The 15,874-nt window shown below is 43.8% G+C and overlaps 1 protein-coding gene across 1 annotated transcript in view; it reads right to left on the bottom strand.

The window, feature by feature from the left end:
• Positions 1-2,093: 2,093 nt before the first annotated feature.
• Positions 2,094-15,874, bottom strand: part of Pcolce2 (procollagen C-endopeptidase enhancer 2) — a 23,466-nt gene continuing 9,685 nt past the window's right edge. Inside the window, exons 2-8 of the mRNA XM_013029884.1 lie at positions 12,197-12,452; positions 11,732-11,856; positions 9,903-10,039; positions 9,036-9,190; positions 7,302-7,385; positions 4,056-4,223; positions 2,094-2,645 (exon numbers count right to left, since the gene is read on the bottom strand). Coding sequence (XP_012885338.1) covers positions 2,515-2,645; positions 4,056-4,223; positions 7,302-7,385; positions 9,036-9,190; positions 9,903-10,039; positions 11,732-11,856; positions 12,197-12,452 — 1,056 coding nt within the window. The 3' untranslated portion in view covers positions 2,094-2,514. The remainder of the gene's footprint in view (positions 2,646-4,055; positions 4,224-7,301; positions 7,386-9,035; positions 9,191-9,902; positions 10,040-11,731; positions 11,857-12,196; positions 12,453-15,874) is intronic.

Raw genomic sequence — 15,874 nt, 5'->3', positions numbered from 1 at the left:
AAAAAAAAGGAAAGCTGGCATTGTGTGCAACTTGTCCAAGGTTGTGTAATCCTGAACTCAATTGATGGTCTGTGCTGGGTAAGACATTTCTGAAAGTTTTGCTTTTTGAAATTAATTTGTAGGTTTTTCTTGGTCAACAAACAGAACTTGTAAGATGCCTCATCTCTACTTTTCTGAAAACCTGCTTACTAAAAGTCTTTTCTGACCAGGATCAAGTAGCGACCATGAAGTGAGTACCGGTCAGAGGGAGACAGGTGGACAGTGAGACAGTCAACACAGTAGGAAAGCAGAGTCAGCCTCCGAAAGTAAGGAGCCAGGCTATGCCCCGATAAAGAGTGTTCACACACTATTGACAAAGGTGAGAGTTTCTGTTTTCATTTTTTTTATTTTTTGTAGAGCTGGGCCTTTACATGCAAGGGCAAGTACAATACTACTGAACAGTATCTCCATTTTCTTTCCCCTCCCCTTCTCTCTCCTTCCCTTCCCTTTCTTCTCTTCTTCCTTTCCCTTTCTTATCTTCTCTCCTTCCCTTCCTCTCTCTCCTCCTCCTTCCGTCTTTTTCTCCCTCCCTTCTTGAAATGATTCTAATCACCAGCAGATTAGGTACCCTCACGTATTCTATCTGAATAACACGTCCTTTCTTCTTCCTTTCCAAACTTTTCATCATATATTTGATTTTCTTCTCATTACATTGTATAAAAGTTCCAGTATATTTCTTTCATTCTGTTTTTCTGTCTAAGACCAGGACTTGAACTCAGTACCTAGCATTTGATCATTGGCTGGTGTTCTACCAACTGAGCCATGTCTCCAGCTCCACAGTTTTTAGTAGAAAAGATTATTTCAAACATTCTTTTTTACCACTGATATTAAAAGTATTGCTTTAAGCATGAAGCTTACTAGAGGTTTTTCTGGTCAACTTGAAGATAAATTTTCTCCTTTTCATAGTTTGTTCCTGGTTTATTTTATGAATAGACATGGAATTAAATCAATTGTCTTTTCTGCGTTATTAAGATCAAATTATTTTTTCCTTTAATCTACTAGGAATGGGGCTTCGCAGCCTTTGCTCATTCTATGAAGAATTTGACCTTTGTTAGCTACATTTTACCAGAGGAGAACTAGATAATACATTATGTCAACTATGTTGCTAGGCAAACTTGTTTATGGTGAGAAATGAGCTCTGACAGATAGAGGCTACATCTGATTTGGAGGAACCACAGCTGAGCTATGAATGCCTACCAAGGAAGCCAGCACTTTGTGCTGAGTACACAACTCCTGCAAGAAGATCAGTCACCTGAAAGGAGGCTGGAAGTTATGCCTACAGTCATACGAGTCAACAGAAACCCTAGCTTCTCCAGAATACTCGGCTCTACATGGTACCTGACATGAATGCTGTCTCTTTGCCTCTAAGATGTCTCCTAGGGAACTAAGGGATGCTGTGGAAACTTCTGGCAAACTCATGAAGGACCCTTATGCAAGGAAGTGTAACAGTGTCTTAACTGGTAAGTTCTTGTCCCTGTGCACTGTCCTAGGCGGGAGGTACCACCACAGGCCTGTTGTATTCTTACAAGCCTGAAGATTGTCTGGTTGTTTCTACAACTCCCTAGTTGGCTCTGCAGGTCTATCTATGCAATAAAATATGTTCATTATTTTTTGAGTGTGTGTGTGCCTGTACTGAGGCTTGAACTCAGGACCTGGAGCTCTTCCTTGGCTTTTTAGTTCAAGGCCGGTACTCTACCATTTGAGCCACTTCTCCACTTCTGACTTTTTGCTGGCTAACTGGAGATAAGAGTCTCATGGACTTTCTCCTGCTCTGGCTGGGTTCAAACTGCAGTCCTTAAACCCCAGCCTCCTGAGTTGTTAGGATTACAGGCATGAGCCACCAGAGCATGACTGAATCAAAAGATTAGCCAGTATCACCCATTACTGACCATGAAACCCTAAACTGTTTAAGCTTTATACACAAGCTATCTGTGGAAAGAGTAGTTTGGACCTGAGTTCAAAACCCCAGTACCACCAAATAAGAAGGGGTATATTTTATACAATGACAAATCTAATGGCTGCTTCATAATCATTTTAAAATGTTTTTATTAAGCATTACTTTTAAAAAATGCAAGAGAAGAAAGCAATACCTCAGAAATGCCTAAAGGAAAGACAAATAATCACTATAAATAATGCACTTATAAAACCTCTTTTTTAATCTCCTCACACAACTCGATTCAAAAATATCCTCTGACAGATTTATAAATAAGCGGCTTCCCAGGAGCCAGCGCTTGGCACCGTTCCTTTCCTGCCAGCACCCTCGTCGGCAGGTGTGCAGATACACTTTTCTCAGTACAGACTCTGGACGGCCACCAGCCCTATCAAGGACTCACATCACCTACATGACATGACAGGAAAATCAGTCCAACCTTTCAGGAAGCTTCTGATTAAATCCTATGCGATTTTTTTTCTACTTAGGGAGAGCAGATCTTTCAGTGACAGCAACAGACTGCGCTTAAGTGGACACGTTCTCTGTTAACATCGCTTGTTTTCTAAGGCGGTCAGAACCTTCTGATTCTTGGTCTTGAACATCATGATAAAGCTGTTGGGCATCACTTTGCCCTGTCCATCTTCACCTACTTGGCCCATAATAATATAATTTAGACCTGAAGGAAGAGAATACATAAATGAATAATTTTCTTTATATACATCCTTTGAAACAACTTAGACCACAACTTTTCTCTGGGTAAATGTTTTTCTCTTTAAGTGATATAAATTATCCACTTACCTATCTAGGATAAATCTGGTTTAAGCAAAAAGTTAAACTCAACTAGCAGTAAATTCTAGTTCTGCTAGTGCAAGGAACCTATAAGCAGCAGTGAGATACAGTCAACGTGTGGTCCCTCGCTCTTCAGTGCTATCAGTCACGTGTAGTTTCTTGATGCTTCCTGTGATTGATGTACTGCATGAACATGAAAGGTTCCTCAGTGCTGCATGATGCGCCATCCTTGGACAGCCTCCCATAGTCCCATAATGCATCTGGGCTGCAGCTAGTTGACCTCTTCAGTTACTGTGTTGAACATTTTTGTTTTGTTGGTTGTGGGTCTTCAACTCAGGGCCTGAGCTTTTTTGCTCAAGGCTAGTGCTCTATCTCTTTAAGCCACAGCACCACTTCCAGTTTTCTGGTGGTTAATAAGAGATAAGAGTCTCATAGACTTTCTTGCCTGAGCTGGGTTTGAACCACAATCTCAGATCTCAGTCTCATGAGTAGCTAGGATGACAGACATGAGCCACCAGTGCCCCACTGTGTGGAACTTTCATCTGCATCTCAACAAGCATGTCTATGATGGACATTTTTTGAGGGCACAGGTAATTAAGATCCTTCTTGCACTTTTCTATTACTTTGGGGGAAAAACAGATGCTAAAAAGTATTCTGGTCTCCCCCCACCCCCAACTCTCTTTCTCTCTCTCTCTTCAAATGACTTCCAAGCTTTGAATTCTTGAATTCAAGCTGGAATTCTTTCTTCTGAAGTTCACTTCCACATTTCTTATTGCTTGCTGGGCATTTTCTTGTAAGCACAATGACGGCACTTGACAAAGTCAACTGTTCTCTCAACATCTGTCCCTGTTGATTCAACTCTAAAGATTTGAGATGCATTATTTATTTCTACAAGTTATAGGAATTGGGGTTACTGTTCAATTCTGCCTCCCTCCGGGGCCTTCCCTTGCTATCAAGTCTAGTTGACATATTAGGCATGACTTTACTTCTCTATACCTGCCACTGCTTAGAAAGTTCCATATCCTGTTCCAAGAAGCTGTGTCATCCCCTTGGTGATCCCAGAGACTCCCTGGGAGAGAGATGAGACCTTTCCTTATTACACTGCTTTGTTGTTGCTGTTGTCGGTCATGGGTCCTGAACTCTTGAGCTCTTCAGCTCAAGGCTAGCACTCTACCACTTGAGCCACAGCACCATTTCTGGCTTTTTCTGCTTATGTGGTGCTGAGGAATCGAACCCAGGGCCTCATGCATGCAAGGCAAGCACTCTACCACTGAGCCACCTTCCCAGTCCTACTCACCTCTTCTGAGGAGAGGGCACTGCTTGCAGACCACAACGACCTTGGCACTCATGTTCTTGCCAGCCTGCTGGATTGGCAGATTCCCCTCTTTATAGATGTTAATGATGGAGACTGTGGCATGGAGGCTTGCGCCCCGAGTGACGGTCGTGATCACAGTGCCAGTTAATACTGTAGAAGACAAGGAAGACGTCTTGGAAACTAGGTGACGGCAAATGCCAGGGAAGGCAAGTGCAAGGAGAAGTGAAAATAAAGATATGCTCTCTGTTTCAGAAATGAAGTAGTTTTAATGTTAAAGAAAAGGCCAGACTTGAGTTCTCAATCCTGAGTTTTTAAAAATGGTTCTGAGCCGGGTGCTGGTGACTCACACCTGTCATCCTAGCTACTCAGGAGGCTAAGATCTGAGGATCACAGTTCAAAGCCAACCCAGGCAAGAAAAGTCCATGAGACTCTTATCTCCAATAAGCCACTGGAAAACCAAAGTGGCTATGTGGCTCAAGTGGTAGAGCACTAACATTGAGCTGGATTGCTGAGGGACAGCGCCCAGGCCCAGAGTTCAAGCCCCATGACTGACCCAAAAAAAAAAAATGGTTCTGAAAGCTGAGTGCTGGTAGTTCAGGACTATTGTTCCAGCTCCAGGAAGCTGAGATTAGAAGGAAGATGATGGTTTCTGGTCAGCCTGGGAGGAAAAAATTCAGAAGACTCCATCTCAACAGAAAAGGCTTAGAGTCATAGGATATGCTCGTCATCTCAGCTATAGTGGGAAGTGTAAATGGAAGATCACAGTCCAGGTTGGCCTGGGGGAAAAATAGGAATTTTTTTTTCTTTTTTCTGTGAGTTGTGGGTCTTGAACTCGGCCTGGGCACTGTTCCTCAGCTCTTCACCTCAAGGCTAGCGCTCTACCATTTAAGCCATAGCACCACTTCCAGTTTTCCAGTGGTTTATTGGAGATAAGAGTCTCACGGACTTTTCCTGCCCAGGCTGGCTTTGAACTGTGATCCTCAGATTTCAGTCTCCTGAGTTGCTACGATGACAGGCATGAGCCACCAGTGCCCAGCAAAAGAGTAGGAATCTTATCTGAACAATAAAGCACGGGGCTGGTGGTGTGGTCAAGTGGTGGGACACCTACCTAAGAAGTGTGAGGCCCTAGTTCAAGCCCCAATACTGCGAAAAGTAAATAACGCCATGGAGCTTGTTACCCTGGTTGTTGGTTATTGATAACTAGGAGAGAAACCTAAATACTTGTTGAATATCAATCTATTGCTCTGATGGGGACTCTTACAGATATTCTGTCTGATATATGGATCAGTTACCATGTAAACGGTTGGCTTATGAGGCTCTGCTTATGAATATTTAACAAGACCTTGAACCTTTAGAGGCAATGTTGTACTTGTGGGTTGAGGTTGCATAGTGGCATGGAAGAAGCACTTGGACTTGGTCTGTGTGGTGAATGTTGACCTTCTGTCTCTCCCTCGCCTCCTCTCCGGCCATACCCTCTCCTTGAACTTTTTTTTTTTTTCGGTCAGTCGTGGGGCCTGAACTCTGGGTCTGGGCGCTGTCCCTCAGCTCTTCAGCTCAAGGCTAGCGCTCTACCACTTGAACCTCAGCCCCACTTCCAGCCTTTTCTGCTTATGTGGTGCTGAGGAATGGAACCCAGGGCCTCATGCATGCAAGGCAAGCACGCTACCACTGAGCCACCTTCCCAGTCCCTCTTCTTGAACTTCTGTGCATCCTAATGGGCCATCTGTTTCTAATGATCACAGATCTCTGTCTCTCTCTGGCCTTTTTGTATTCACCTTCTTGTCCATCCTGTCTATCTCATTTTACATGTCAAAGTACAGAATGGAGTCTAAGCTAAAAAAATTTTCGCATTAAAAACATGTCTAGTAAAATCTACTTGTTCTTTTCATATAGTGCCTTCTTTCGTCCATCAGTATCTTCACAGAAACAGTCTCTTGTAAGCCACACAAGGAGGGATGCTGTCTCTTTCAAAGGGCTGCTGTTGTCATGGTAGCAGTTTGAGGGGGACAATTCCCTGTGGCACAGGGCTTGCACTAGATTTTGTTTTTAACCCATTGCGTTCCTGCCCAGATAAAACTCAGCAGCACTCCCCAATTATTGTGACACCCATCGGCCAGTCGTGATGTGGTTTGGTACCTGTGCCATCAAAGTGAATCACAGTCAAATGGACTTATCAGTCAAGCTCAGGACTTTGTTACCAAGCGAGCCTTCATGCTTGTGTAGTGTATCAAGCTCCTGACACCTCACACTGTACTCTGATTCCTGGGGACGGGACTTCACTACACATACCAGCTGACAGCCAGGTGGAATCAGGCCGCTCCCAAAGCCCAGGGAGGGTGATTTCCTGAGCCCCCCTACAGAAGACTAACCTATATGGGATAGCAAATGGTGCTGTTTAGTTTCATTCTTGTGCCACTTGCTGGAATCTCACCAGCTGCAATAAGATGTAGGACGCCAGACTCCATACCCTCCAAACTCTCCTGTCTGTAATACAGCCCTTCGGGGCTACACTTTATGACACCAAACACCAACCTAGCCTCTGGATAGGCCCTTTGTTGTAGATAACCTACTTGGGCACCAACAACTTTCTTTTCCTGATAAGACCTTGCAAATGTTTCTTTGAACCTACTTTTGAAAATAAAGGACACAATTAAATTCAGCTCTGAAGTAGTGTTCACAGATAGGACAATTTTGTAATTGGAAAAATTCTGAGTCCTTAAGTCCTTCCTATCTCCTCAGGTTTCAATTCATAAGAGTTCCCCAAGTGGACTTCAGAGGTCCAGGTTTTAATTTAGTCCTTTGGAAGCACATTATAGGCAAAGTACTTGAATTTCTTCTGAGTGAGGTGAGCTTCTGAATGTAAGCTTGGCTTGTAATGCACTTAAGTTGAATCACAGATGTGTGAAAAAAAAATAACTTGCAAATGCAAAATATGTGAAGGAAAAAGGATACAGAGTTTTTCAGGAAGAGTCAGCCAGAATACACAGAGCAGCAGCAGCAACATATGTGAAAAAGGCACTTTTTTCTGAATAATTGCTTTTCTCACTTCATCTTATTCTACCTACAAACGCCATAAGCTGACACGCCTAGAGTGGAGGAAAACGTTTTCCTGGGCACATAAGCAGTGTTACTGACACTTTGCCATTAAAGTCATGGGAATTCCTTTGAGATTAAGTGTGCAGTCTCAAGTTTCTCATTAGAGAGAAAAGGCCGGGTTTTATTTCTTACCAAAGTTGCTTGAACAATAATTGCTCTCCAGAGTCCCCGACCGTCTACACTTTTGTTGACACAGGGCTACGGTGGGTTTTAAACCTTAAGTCAAAGAAGAAATTCAAAGAAGGAAAACATATGATTCAGGAAAATGAACTCAAGTATAATTGGTGTTTACATCTAAACCTATTTAAAATTAACATTTATTTCCTAAGCCACTAATTTGGCATTGCCATGAAATAATTATAAACCATGCAAAAAAAAAAATTCCAGTCCACCAACAATTGCTCTAATTTCCTCAGGGCAACCGAATACCTCTTTTGAATTTTAAACCCAAGAGCAAAGATAATCCAAATTTAGCCCTATTCTCTTTTTCCTTTCTATACAACTAACACCAGGACCAAAAATAGATACACTCTTTGTATACCCTGCTGCGAAAAACCTAATCCAAAAGTGCTTGAAGACCTAAGATACAGGGTAATTCTTCCTTTATACAAGGAATCCTAGAATGGTTCCCTGGGGATAGAAAGGTACTTTCTGGATACATTGATCAAGATATATTGCATTCATCAACTGCTTTGTTAAATGGGAACTCCTTAGTACAACTACTTAAAGATAATTTAAAAAATAAGCTTAAAGGGCTAAGAAGGTGGCTCAGTGGTAGAGCACTTGCCTTGCATGCATGAGGCCCTGGGTTTGATTCCTCAGCACCACAATAAGCAGAAGAAAAAAAAAGCCGGAAGTGGCGCTGTGGCTCAAGTGGTAGAACGCTAGCCTTCAGCTGAAGAGCTGAGGGACAGGGCCCAGGCCCAGAGTTCAGGGCTATGACCGGACACAAAATAATAATAATAATAAGCTTAAAAAGAAAACGTGGTGAGTGCTGGTGGCTCATGCCTGTCATCCTAGCTACTCAGGAGGCTGAGATCTGAGGATCACAGTTCAAAGCCAGCCCAGGCAGGAAAGTCCATGAGACTCTTATCTCCAATAAACCACTCAGAAAATCAGAAGTGGCATTGTGGCTGAAGTGGTAGAGTGCTAACCTTGAGCTGAGGAGCTGAGGGACAGCACCCAGGCCCAGAGTTCAAGCCCCATGACCAACAACAACAACAAAAATATATACATATATAATATATTGTATATATTATATATATATTTGTATGTAATTGCCTGACTAGAAGTCATTCAGGGTTTTAGAAATTCTCACATGTAACATGTTGTATCTGTCACTTGATGTAAGTAAGCACTGACTAAATACTTACTTTGAGGCTGGCTGTGGCTAGGAGGATCTTAAGAACTGAGAAGTAGACAGATTTTAAAGTAAATCTCGGGCTGGGAAGGTGGCTCAGTGGTAGAGCGCTTGCCTTGCATGCCTGAGGCCTTGGGTTCGATTCCTCAGCATCACATAAGCAAAAAGAAAAAAGCCAGAAGTGGCGCTGTGGCTCAAGTGGTAGAACGCTAGCCTTGAGCTGAAGAGCTGAGGGACAGCGCCCAGGCCCAGAGTTCAGGCCCCACGACCGGACCCCCCCAAAAAAATTAAAGTAAATCTCAGTAGGTATACACAGTGGTTCCCCACTGTGTTTTTGCCCTGTAGGTGACAGATGGCAATCTCTGGAAGCAGTCTGGTTGTCATAATTAGGGGATGTTTATGGAATCTAGTGACTGTAGTTACTTTAGTTTCAAGTATTTTTACTTCAAAGGAATCCCTTTTCTGTTTCTAATGCATGTGCACAACTTCCAAACTAAAGAACTTACCCACAGTGACAGGGTACGCTGTGGTAGCAGGCGGGGCTGGAGTGGTGGGCAGCTTTTTTGGCCTGAATTTGTAGTGACCAATGAACCCGTCTGCTGTTAAACTTAAGTCTGATAAAAACTGAATGAGAAGTTCATTTTTCTCAGATACAATTGGCCTAAAAGGAGACAAATGGAAAGTTTAAGTGGTACCTCTCTGAAATTCTAAAGATCTTACCAAGGTAATTTGCTTAAATCTAAAAGCTCACACTCTTGAATAAAAAGGTCAAAGTCCTCATCTGCTAAACAATAATGCACTGTGTTTGCTCAGCCAAGTACTCTATTTCTTCCATTCCATCTCCACTACAACCCTGAGATCAGCCCTTTTTTATGGGCTAGACACCTGAGGAAGAGCATTCAGGTGGTTTGTTCAAGGTCCCATCACCAGCCTGTAGAAGTTAGCTAGGCTTTGCTGGTAGTGTTGGATGGGCCTCCAACTTTTTTTTTTTTTTTTTTTTTTTGTCGGTTGTGGGGCTTGAACTCTGGACCTGGGTGCTGTCTCTGAGCTCCTTCAGCTTAAGGCGAGTGCCCTACTACTTGAGCCACAGTGCCACTTCTAGTTTTCTGGTGGCTCATTGGAGATCAGAGGCTCACAGATCTTGTCTTGGGCTGACACTGAACTGTGATCCTCAGATCTCAGCCTCCTGAGTAGCTAGGATAACAGGCGTGAGCCACCAGTGCAGGGCCTGAGGCTCTTCCAACATGGAGCCTAAGAATCTGTTGACCAAACAGCAGCATAAAACCTTCCATAATCTAAAGTACTTGGGCAATTTCATAAAAAACAAGTTTAGACTCATTAAAATATTAAAACCACAAACAGGTGTTACTTACGCAGGTGGACTGTCCCCACAGAACTTCCCAATTCTGTTAGCATCATTGACTTCTCCGCCATTAAACACAGCCACATAATCGTATCGGCAATAGTTATCACGCTCCAGGTCAAACTTCTCAAACTTTAACTCGATAAGCTTTTGAAGAAGCACAACATTAGAAATGTCAGGTGACAGTGGTGTATAATATTAGATGGACTTCTCCCACTTTCCAGATTTGCTAGGATTTTTGTTTGAAAAATGTCTTTTTCTGTTTAAATCTTTTTCTTGTTGTGTATTTCTTATTAAGAAAACTGTAGTTTTCTTTCACTTTCATTTTTAATCACTACAAAATATGATCTCAAAACCAGATCGACCCTCACTAGTGTCGTACATCCAACAGCTCAGTTCTCTCGCAGTTCCTTAGGAAGGATCACTGTATAATTCCAGCTACAATTGGCTCTGGAGATCTATGGCACAGCATGGAAACTATAATTGACACAATTATATGCAAATACACACTTTTTTTTGTCAGTTATGGGGCTTGAACTCGGCCTGGTCACTGTCCCTCAGCTCTTCTTGAACCATGATCCTCAGATCTCACCTCCTTAGTAGCTAGGATTACAGGCGTGAGCCACTGGCACCTGGCTTCACATATATATTATACTTAAAAATTTCTTTTGGGGGAGATCTTAAATTTTCTAGCTGCACCTGCTCACAAGCATAAGTAGGAGAGATGATACATATGTTAAAGAGCTTGATTATACTCTTTCAGAATGTATGCGTGTAAACCCCTGGCTTTGCTAATTAAGCAGTGTCAACATCAAGCTGTATAATCTACATACATATATTTTTATTTGTCAACTATATCTCATAAAGCTGGGAGGAGAAAACAAAATGAGAGATAAGAGATATGAGCCACTCAACTAGTAGTATTTTTTTAAGAAACATATAGAAGGACCTACACAAGTAGTGTTCTTAATCATTTCTACGAAGTTATGTTTAAAAGCTCCCCAAATTCAAGCTTCATCTATTCCTGCATCAAGTTCTGTCCTTAATATCTGAAAGTAGCACCTCAAAAGGGCAAAATTTCATACAATCCACAAGCTAATACATACTAGAAAAGTAGACCTTCTTTGCTGATCTGCTCATCCATCCATCCATCCATCCATCCATCCATCCATCCTCACTTTCACAGCACTGGAGATGAAACGTAGGTTTCATCTTGCTTATGCTAAACAAACACTCTACTGCTGAGCTTTACTTTCAGCCCCTATTCATTGCTTACAGCAAAGCTTTTTGTGGGAAACAATTTTTATTTTAAACTGCAGTCTCTAAACACCCTTCAACAGACCCATTTTCAAATCAGACACCGGTTCTTTGAGGAGCTCGCCCGCCGTGCTTGCATGATGTCTGGCTTTGTTGGCGCAAGGCATGCAGGCTGTTTTTGGTTTGGTGACCAGGACATGATGTGTGAGCTGTGACAATGAGGATCCTGGAATGTAGATGTTGCTGGGGATTTTTAACACCTCCCCCTACCTCCAGCTGATCCATGCCACTTAACAGCACCAGGCTCCTAACGCCTGCTCCAGGGTGGAGCCATCTTAGGTGGGATTTGCTTACCGTTTATATTTTTAAAATGTGTTTGCAAATGATAATTCTATCATCGGAAATTAAGTCCCTGGCTTTGCAGATTAAACAGTGCCCAGGGCAAGTCAGCTTGGATCTTCACCTGAGGAAGGGCCTGTGTCCGGCATGGCTTTTTCTCCCTGGATCCTTAGCTCTCACACCAGGAGCCACGCCATCCAGGCCGGTCACACCATGCTTTCCTGGCATTGCCTGGAGTCTCACCTTGTTCTTGGGGGCCAGGATGTGCCACACACAGGTGACCCCTGCAGGGTAATCCCGGTCTGGCCAGTTGGGGGTTTTAAAAGAACCAGAAGGTTTTTCAAGGCGCCCTCCACAATACAGGTCTCCTGAAGTGATTAAATATAGGAAAAATAAATAACAATCTAAGTTATATCCCAATGCAAGCTAGGGCAATACAACCCTCTGAAGACGAGGAGCTAATAGGAGACTGTATAAGCTAATAGGCCTATTAGCTCATGCTAAACTTAGGTTAGGGTAGAGGCTCTTGGTTGGTTGGTTGGCATTCCTGAGCTCTCTGTTTGAGAACTGCTCCAGAGCCTTAGGCAAAAGGAGTAACCATACCTCAAGTGCCAAGTAAATGTACATCAAGCGTCCCCAACCCCCAGCTGGCATCTGTCACAGTGATGCATCGATAAGAGTTGGTTCTGCACTGAATGGAAGCCGTACCTCTTTCGTTGGGTTGAGCAGCAGAGAACATGGCCATGAAGCCATTTCCAGCTGTGTTGGCATCAGAAATCATCTGTACCATCATCTTGTTGCCACTGGACACGAGGGCTCCCGGGCGGAAGGTGCCGCAGAAGCGCCCGATGCGCTGGCCATTGGCGTGGCCATTGTACACGTCCACAAAGTCATAGCGGCACAGGTTGTCACTCTCGAGGTCTATGAACCGGAAGTTGAGAACCACCACTTTTCCCTCGGGGACCTGTCAAGACAAGGGACAAGGAGGACACTGTGTCTAGTCAAGGATACAAGTGAGAAGGTCCAAGTGTGGTACCAGGCTGGGTTGTGGCTCAGTGACAGAGTGCTTGCCTTACATGCGTGAAGAAGCCCTTGGGTTCAATTCTCAGCAATAAAAGGGGGATCATCCAAGATGATCTTTTTTTCCTCTTTCAAATCTGAACTGTAGGCAAAGTTTTCCAGTAAACTGCATTCCTAATATATAATTACTGATTCTCTTCTGAAGAATTACTGATTCTTTTCAGAAAAATTCCATTATTGTCTAGGGAAACAGTCTTGTTTCTTAAGAGTTTATCTCAACAGATTCTCAGTCTTTTTAAATGATGTCATTGCTTACACAAAGAACCCCCAGGTGATCTGTACCAGTGTGGGTCTATGGTACCCAGAGACAAGTGTCAGCATACATTGAAAGTCAAAGAGAAATTCTATTATGGATTAAATGCATGTGATTGTGGGTCTTTCCAGTGTATAACATCTGATGAGCAGTCAGCATCAACTAATGCCCCCTGGTGCAGACTTCTTGTTTTGGGTGATACTGGGATCTAACTTCAGGGTTTGATGCTTGCTAAGCTGGCACTGTTCCACTTGAGCCTCACACTCAGCCATGTTTGCTTTCACTATTTTTCAGATAGGGTCTTGCTTTTGGACTAGGTTAGTCCTGGATCTCTCGCCTTCTATGTATGCCTTATTCATGGCTTGCTTGTTGAGATGAGGTCTCCTAGCTTTTTGCCAGGGCTGGTTCTACTATGGTGCCAATAAGAGTCCCTGATTGTTATTCTCTGAAGAGGAGTTCCCACTTGAGTCAACAGTCTGGATTTTTCTTTGTGAAGGATATGTGTGTGTGTATGTGTGTGTGTGTATACTCACACATATATATCACAGAAAGATGCACAGAACAATATAATACACATATGCTAATGAACCAGAATTGACTTGACCACACGAGTGAAAATCTCCTTTAGTAAAATACAACATTGCTGATAAACCTGAGGCTTCCTTTGCCTCCATCTCAGGCCACATTTTCTCCTTCCTTTCTCGGAAGCACTTTCACAAATTTAGTGGCTTTCCTTCCATGACCTTCAAAATAGCTTTATACATACGTGTGTGTGTGTGTGTGTGTCTGTCTGTCTGTCTGTCTATGCCAAACATATCATTTCGTGCCTGTTTTCTCTCAGAAAATTCCCTCCTACTGAAACACTCACCCAGACACCCTCCAGCCCTGAAATGGGCTCTGCCCAGTAGACAGCCCTTCCCTCAAAATCCCTTCCTCATGCTTTTTTCCTGAAGAGGGAGCTATGAGAAGCAAAGCGCCCTCATGCCTTGCCCGTGGTTGCACCCCTGGCCTCTGGCACAGCACACAGCCCAAGTCAAGGCCCAACCTCAAAAATATTTGTTGCATGAATGGATCTATTAGGCACTAAATGAAAGCACCACGCAAATCCTGGACAAGATTCCTACTGAGTGGCTCCTCCTCTTGCAGCAGAGCTCCGAAGGGCATGTTCCTTTTTCTAGGTCGTGTCTGGGCCTTTATATTTTAGAGGCAGATACTTGCTGTGTAGCCCAGGCTGGGCTTTGAATGTAAGCATCGTTCTTCCTGAGCCTTTCAAGTGCTGGGCTGACAGGTGTGTACCACCACATCCAGCTTCTTCTAAGTCAGTCTGTACAATAAGAACATGCATAGCCCTTTGGAAGCTTCTTATGTCAAATCTACAAATGCTACCACTAGAAGTAGAAACTCAGTGAACTTGAGTTTTTTTTTGGTAGTTACTGTGTTGTGAGATTATCTGCCTATGGGAAAAGGATTCAGTCCCTGTGTTTTTTCCTGTCAACAGCTGGGCCCTGTATGGCACCGACTTGTGAAGCCTAAGGCTTGGACAGTGACCTCAGCTCACCCCACGGCTCCTGGGACGTCCCTCCCATCACAGGCAAACCAGCCAAGCGCTTTCGATGCCAGGGCTCCTGCCAGCAAGCAGGGAAATGCATCTGAAGTCAGTGCTTTGCATTTTCAGGATATGCCAGCAAAATGCAAACAGAGGATGCTGCCTCAAGAGCACACTAATGCAGAAATGTTCCACTTTGCATCCACAGCTTCTCCCCCAGACCTGACCTCACAGTATGTCTGATTTGCCTTTTCCACAGACAGACCTGTAGGAAGTCACGCTCTAACCTGCACACCACAGTTTATTTACCTAACACTGCAGAGGCAACGTATTCCCACACCTACCCCTAAATGTAAGCCAGACATATGTATGGACAAATTAGGTTGAAATATATGTCCATCTTTCAAGAGGGAAATATATCAGAAGCTTGCAATCCTCCTATTTACCCTTTCCACATGCTTGAGATAAGAACTTCTCCATGTCCAGCCTTTTCTGTGGAGATGGGACACCGGAGGGGCGTTACGTTTCTCACAAACTTTTTGCCTGAGGCAAACACTACTGAACTATCATCCTCCCAACTTCTGTCTCCCGAGTCTAATTAGGCTTACAGGTGTGACTCACTACACCCAGACCTTCATATCTTGACTCTCGACCTCCCCATTCTCACTTGCATCTACTCATTTTCTTTCTTTGTGCAATTTCTACCTGGAATATTCTCTGTACCTCCAATCACTGACTCTCACTTTAATTTTGAAGTCAAAGTCAAAACCAGGACACTGCCTTCTCACCCCTCATTCCAGTGCCCAGATCCAGGGGAGGAGGGCATTATCTCCCCTTTTCTACTCCAGGGCCCACTCTTCCCTCTGGATGGGTATGCCAGGCCTCCCAGGTCTCTGCAGCAGGCCTTTACCCAGCAGTTAACCATGTTCCACTCTGATTGACCTGCGTCTGCTCCACTCAACCTTCCATGGGCAGCTGGAGGCCAGGCATGCACAAAGCACGTGGAAGGTGGGGATGATGGGCCAGGAAACATTCTCTGTCCTCACTTCATGTATCCTGCTCTCAACCGTTCCAATGTGTCAATAGTTCTGAAATAGAAACTCTTGAGGGTCCACACAGCCACAGCCCACAGTCTCCCTGGAGCAAGTTGAGACCTCCAAGCAAGTAAGGGATGTTACAAGTGTACTACACTGGTCCCAGGTGGACTTTTTCCTTACGGTCTCTCAATCCACATGTAAAGGAAAGCTGAGTTTTTTAAGTCAAGATACTCATTTCTTTTTCAGGGTTGTGTTTTATGATCAAAGATTGCAGAAGGTCGTGAAAATTAAGTTGAGCCGCCGGGCACTGGTGGCTCACGCCTGTAATCCTAGCTACTCAGGAGGCTGAGATCTGAGGATTGCGGTTCAAAGCCAGCTCGGGCAGGAGAGACTGTGAGATTCCTATCTCCAATAAACCACCAGAAAACCGGAAGTGGCGCTGTAGCTCAAGTGGTAGAGCGCTTGCCTTG

Source organism: Dipodomys ordii, unplaced genomic scaffold (assembly GCF_000151885.1).
Source record: "Dipodomys ordii isolate 6190 unplaced genomic scaffold, Dord_2.0 Scaffold124, whole genome shotgun sequence".
Lineage (NCBI taxonomy): Eukaryota > Metazoa > Chordata > Mammalia > Rodentia > Heteromyidae > Dipodomys > Dipodomys ordii.
This window is presented reverse-complemented; position numbering and strand designations above follow the sequence as displayed.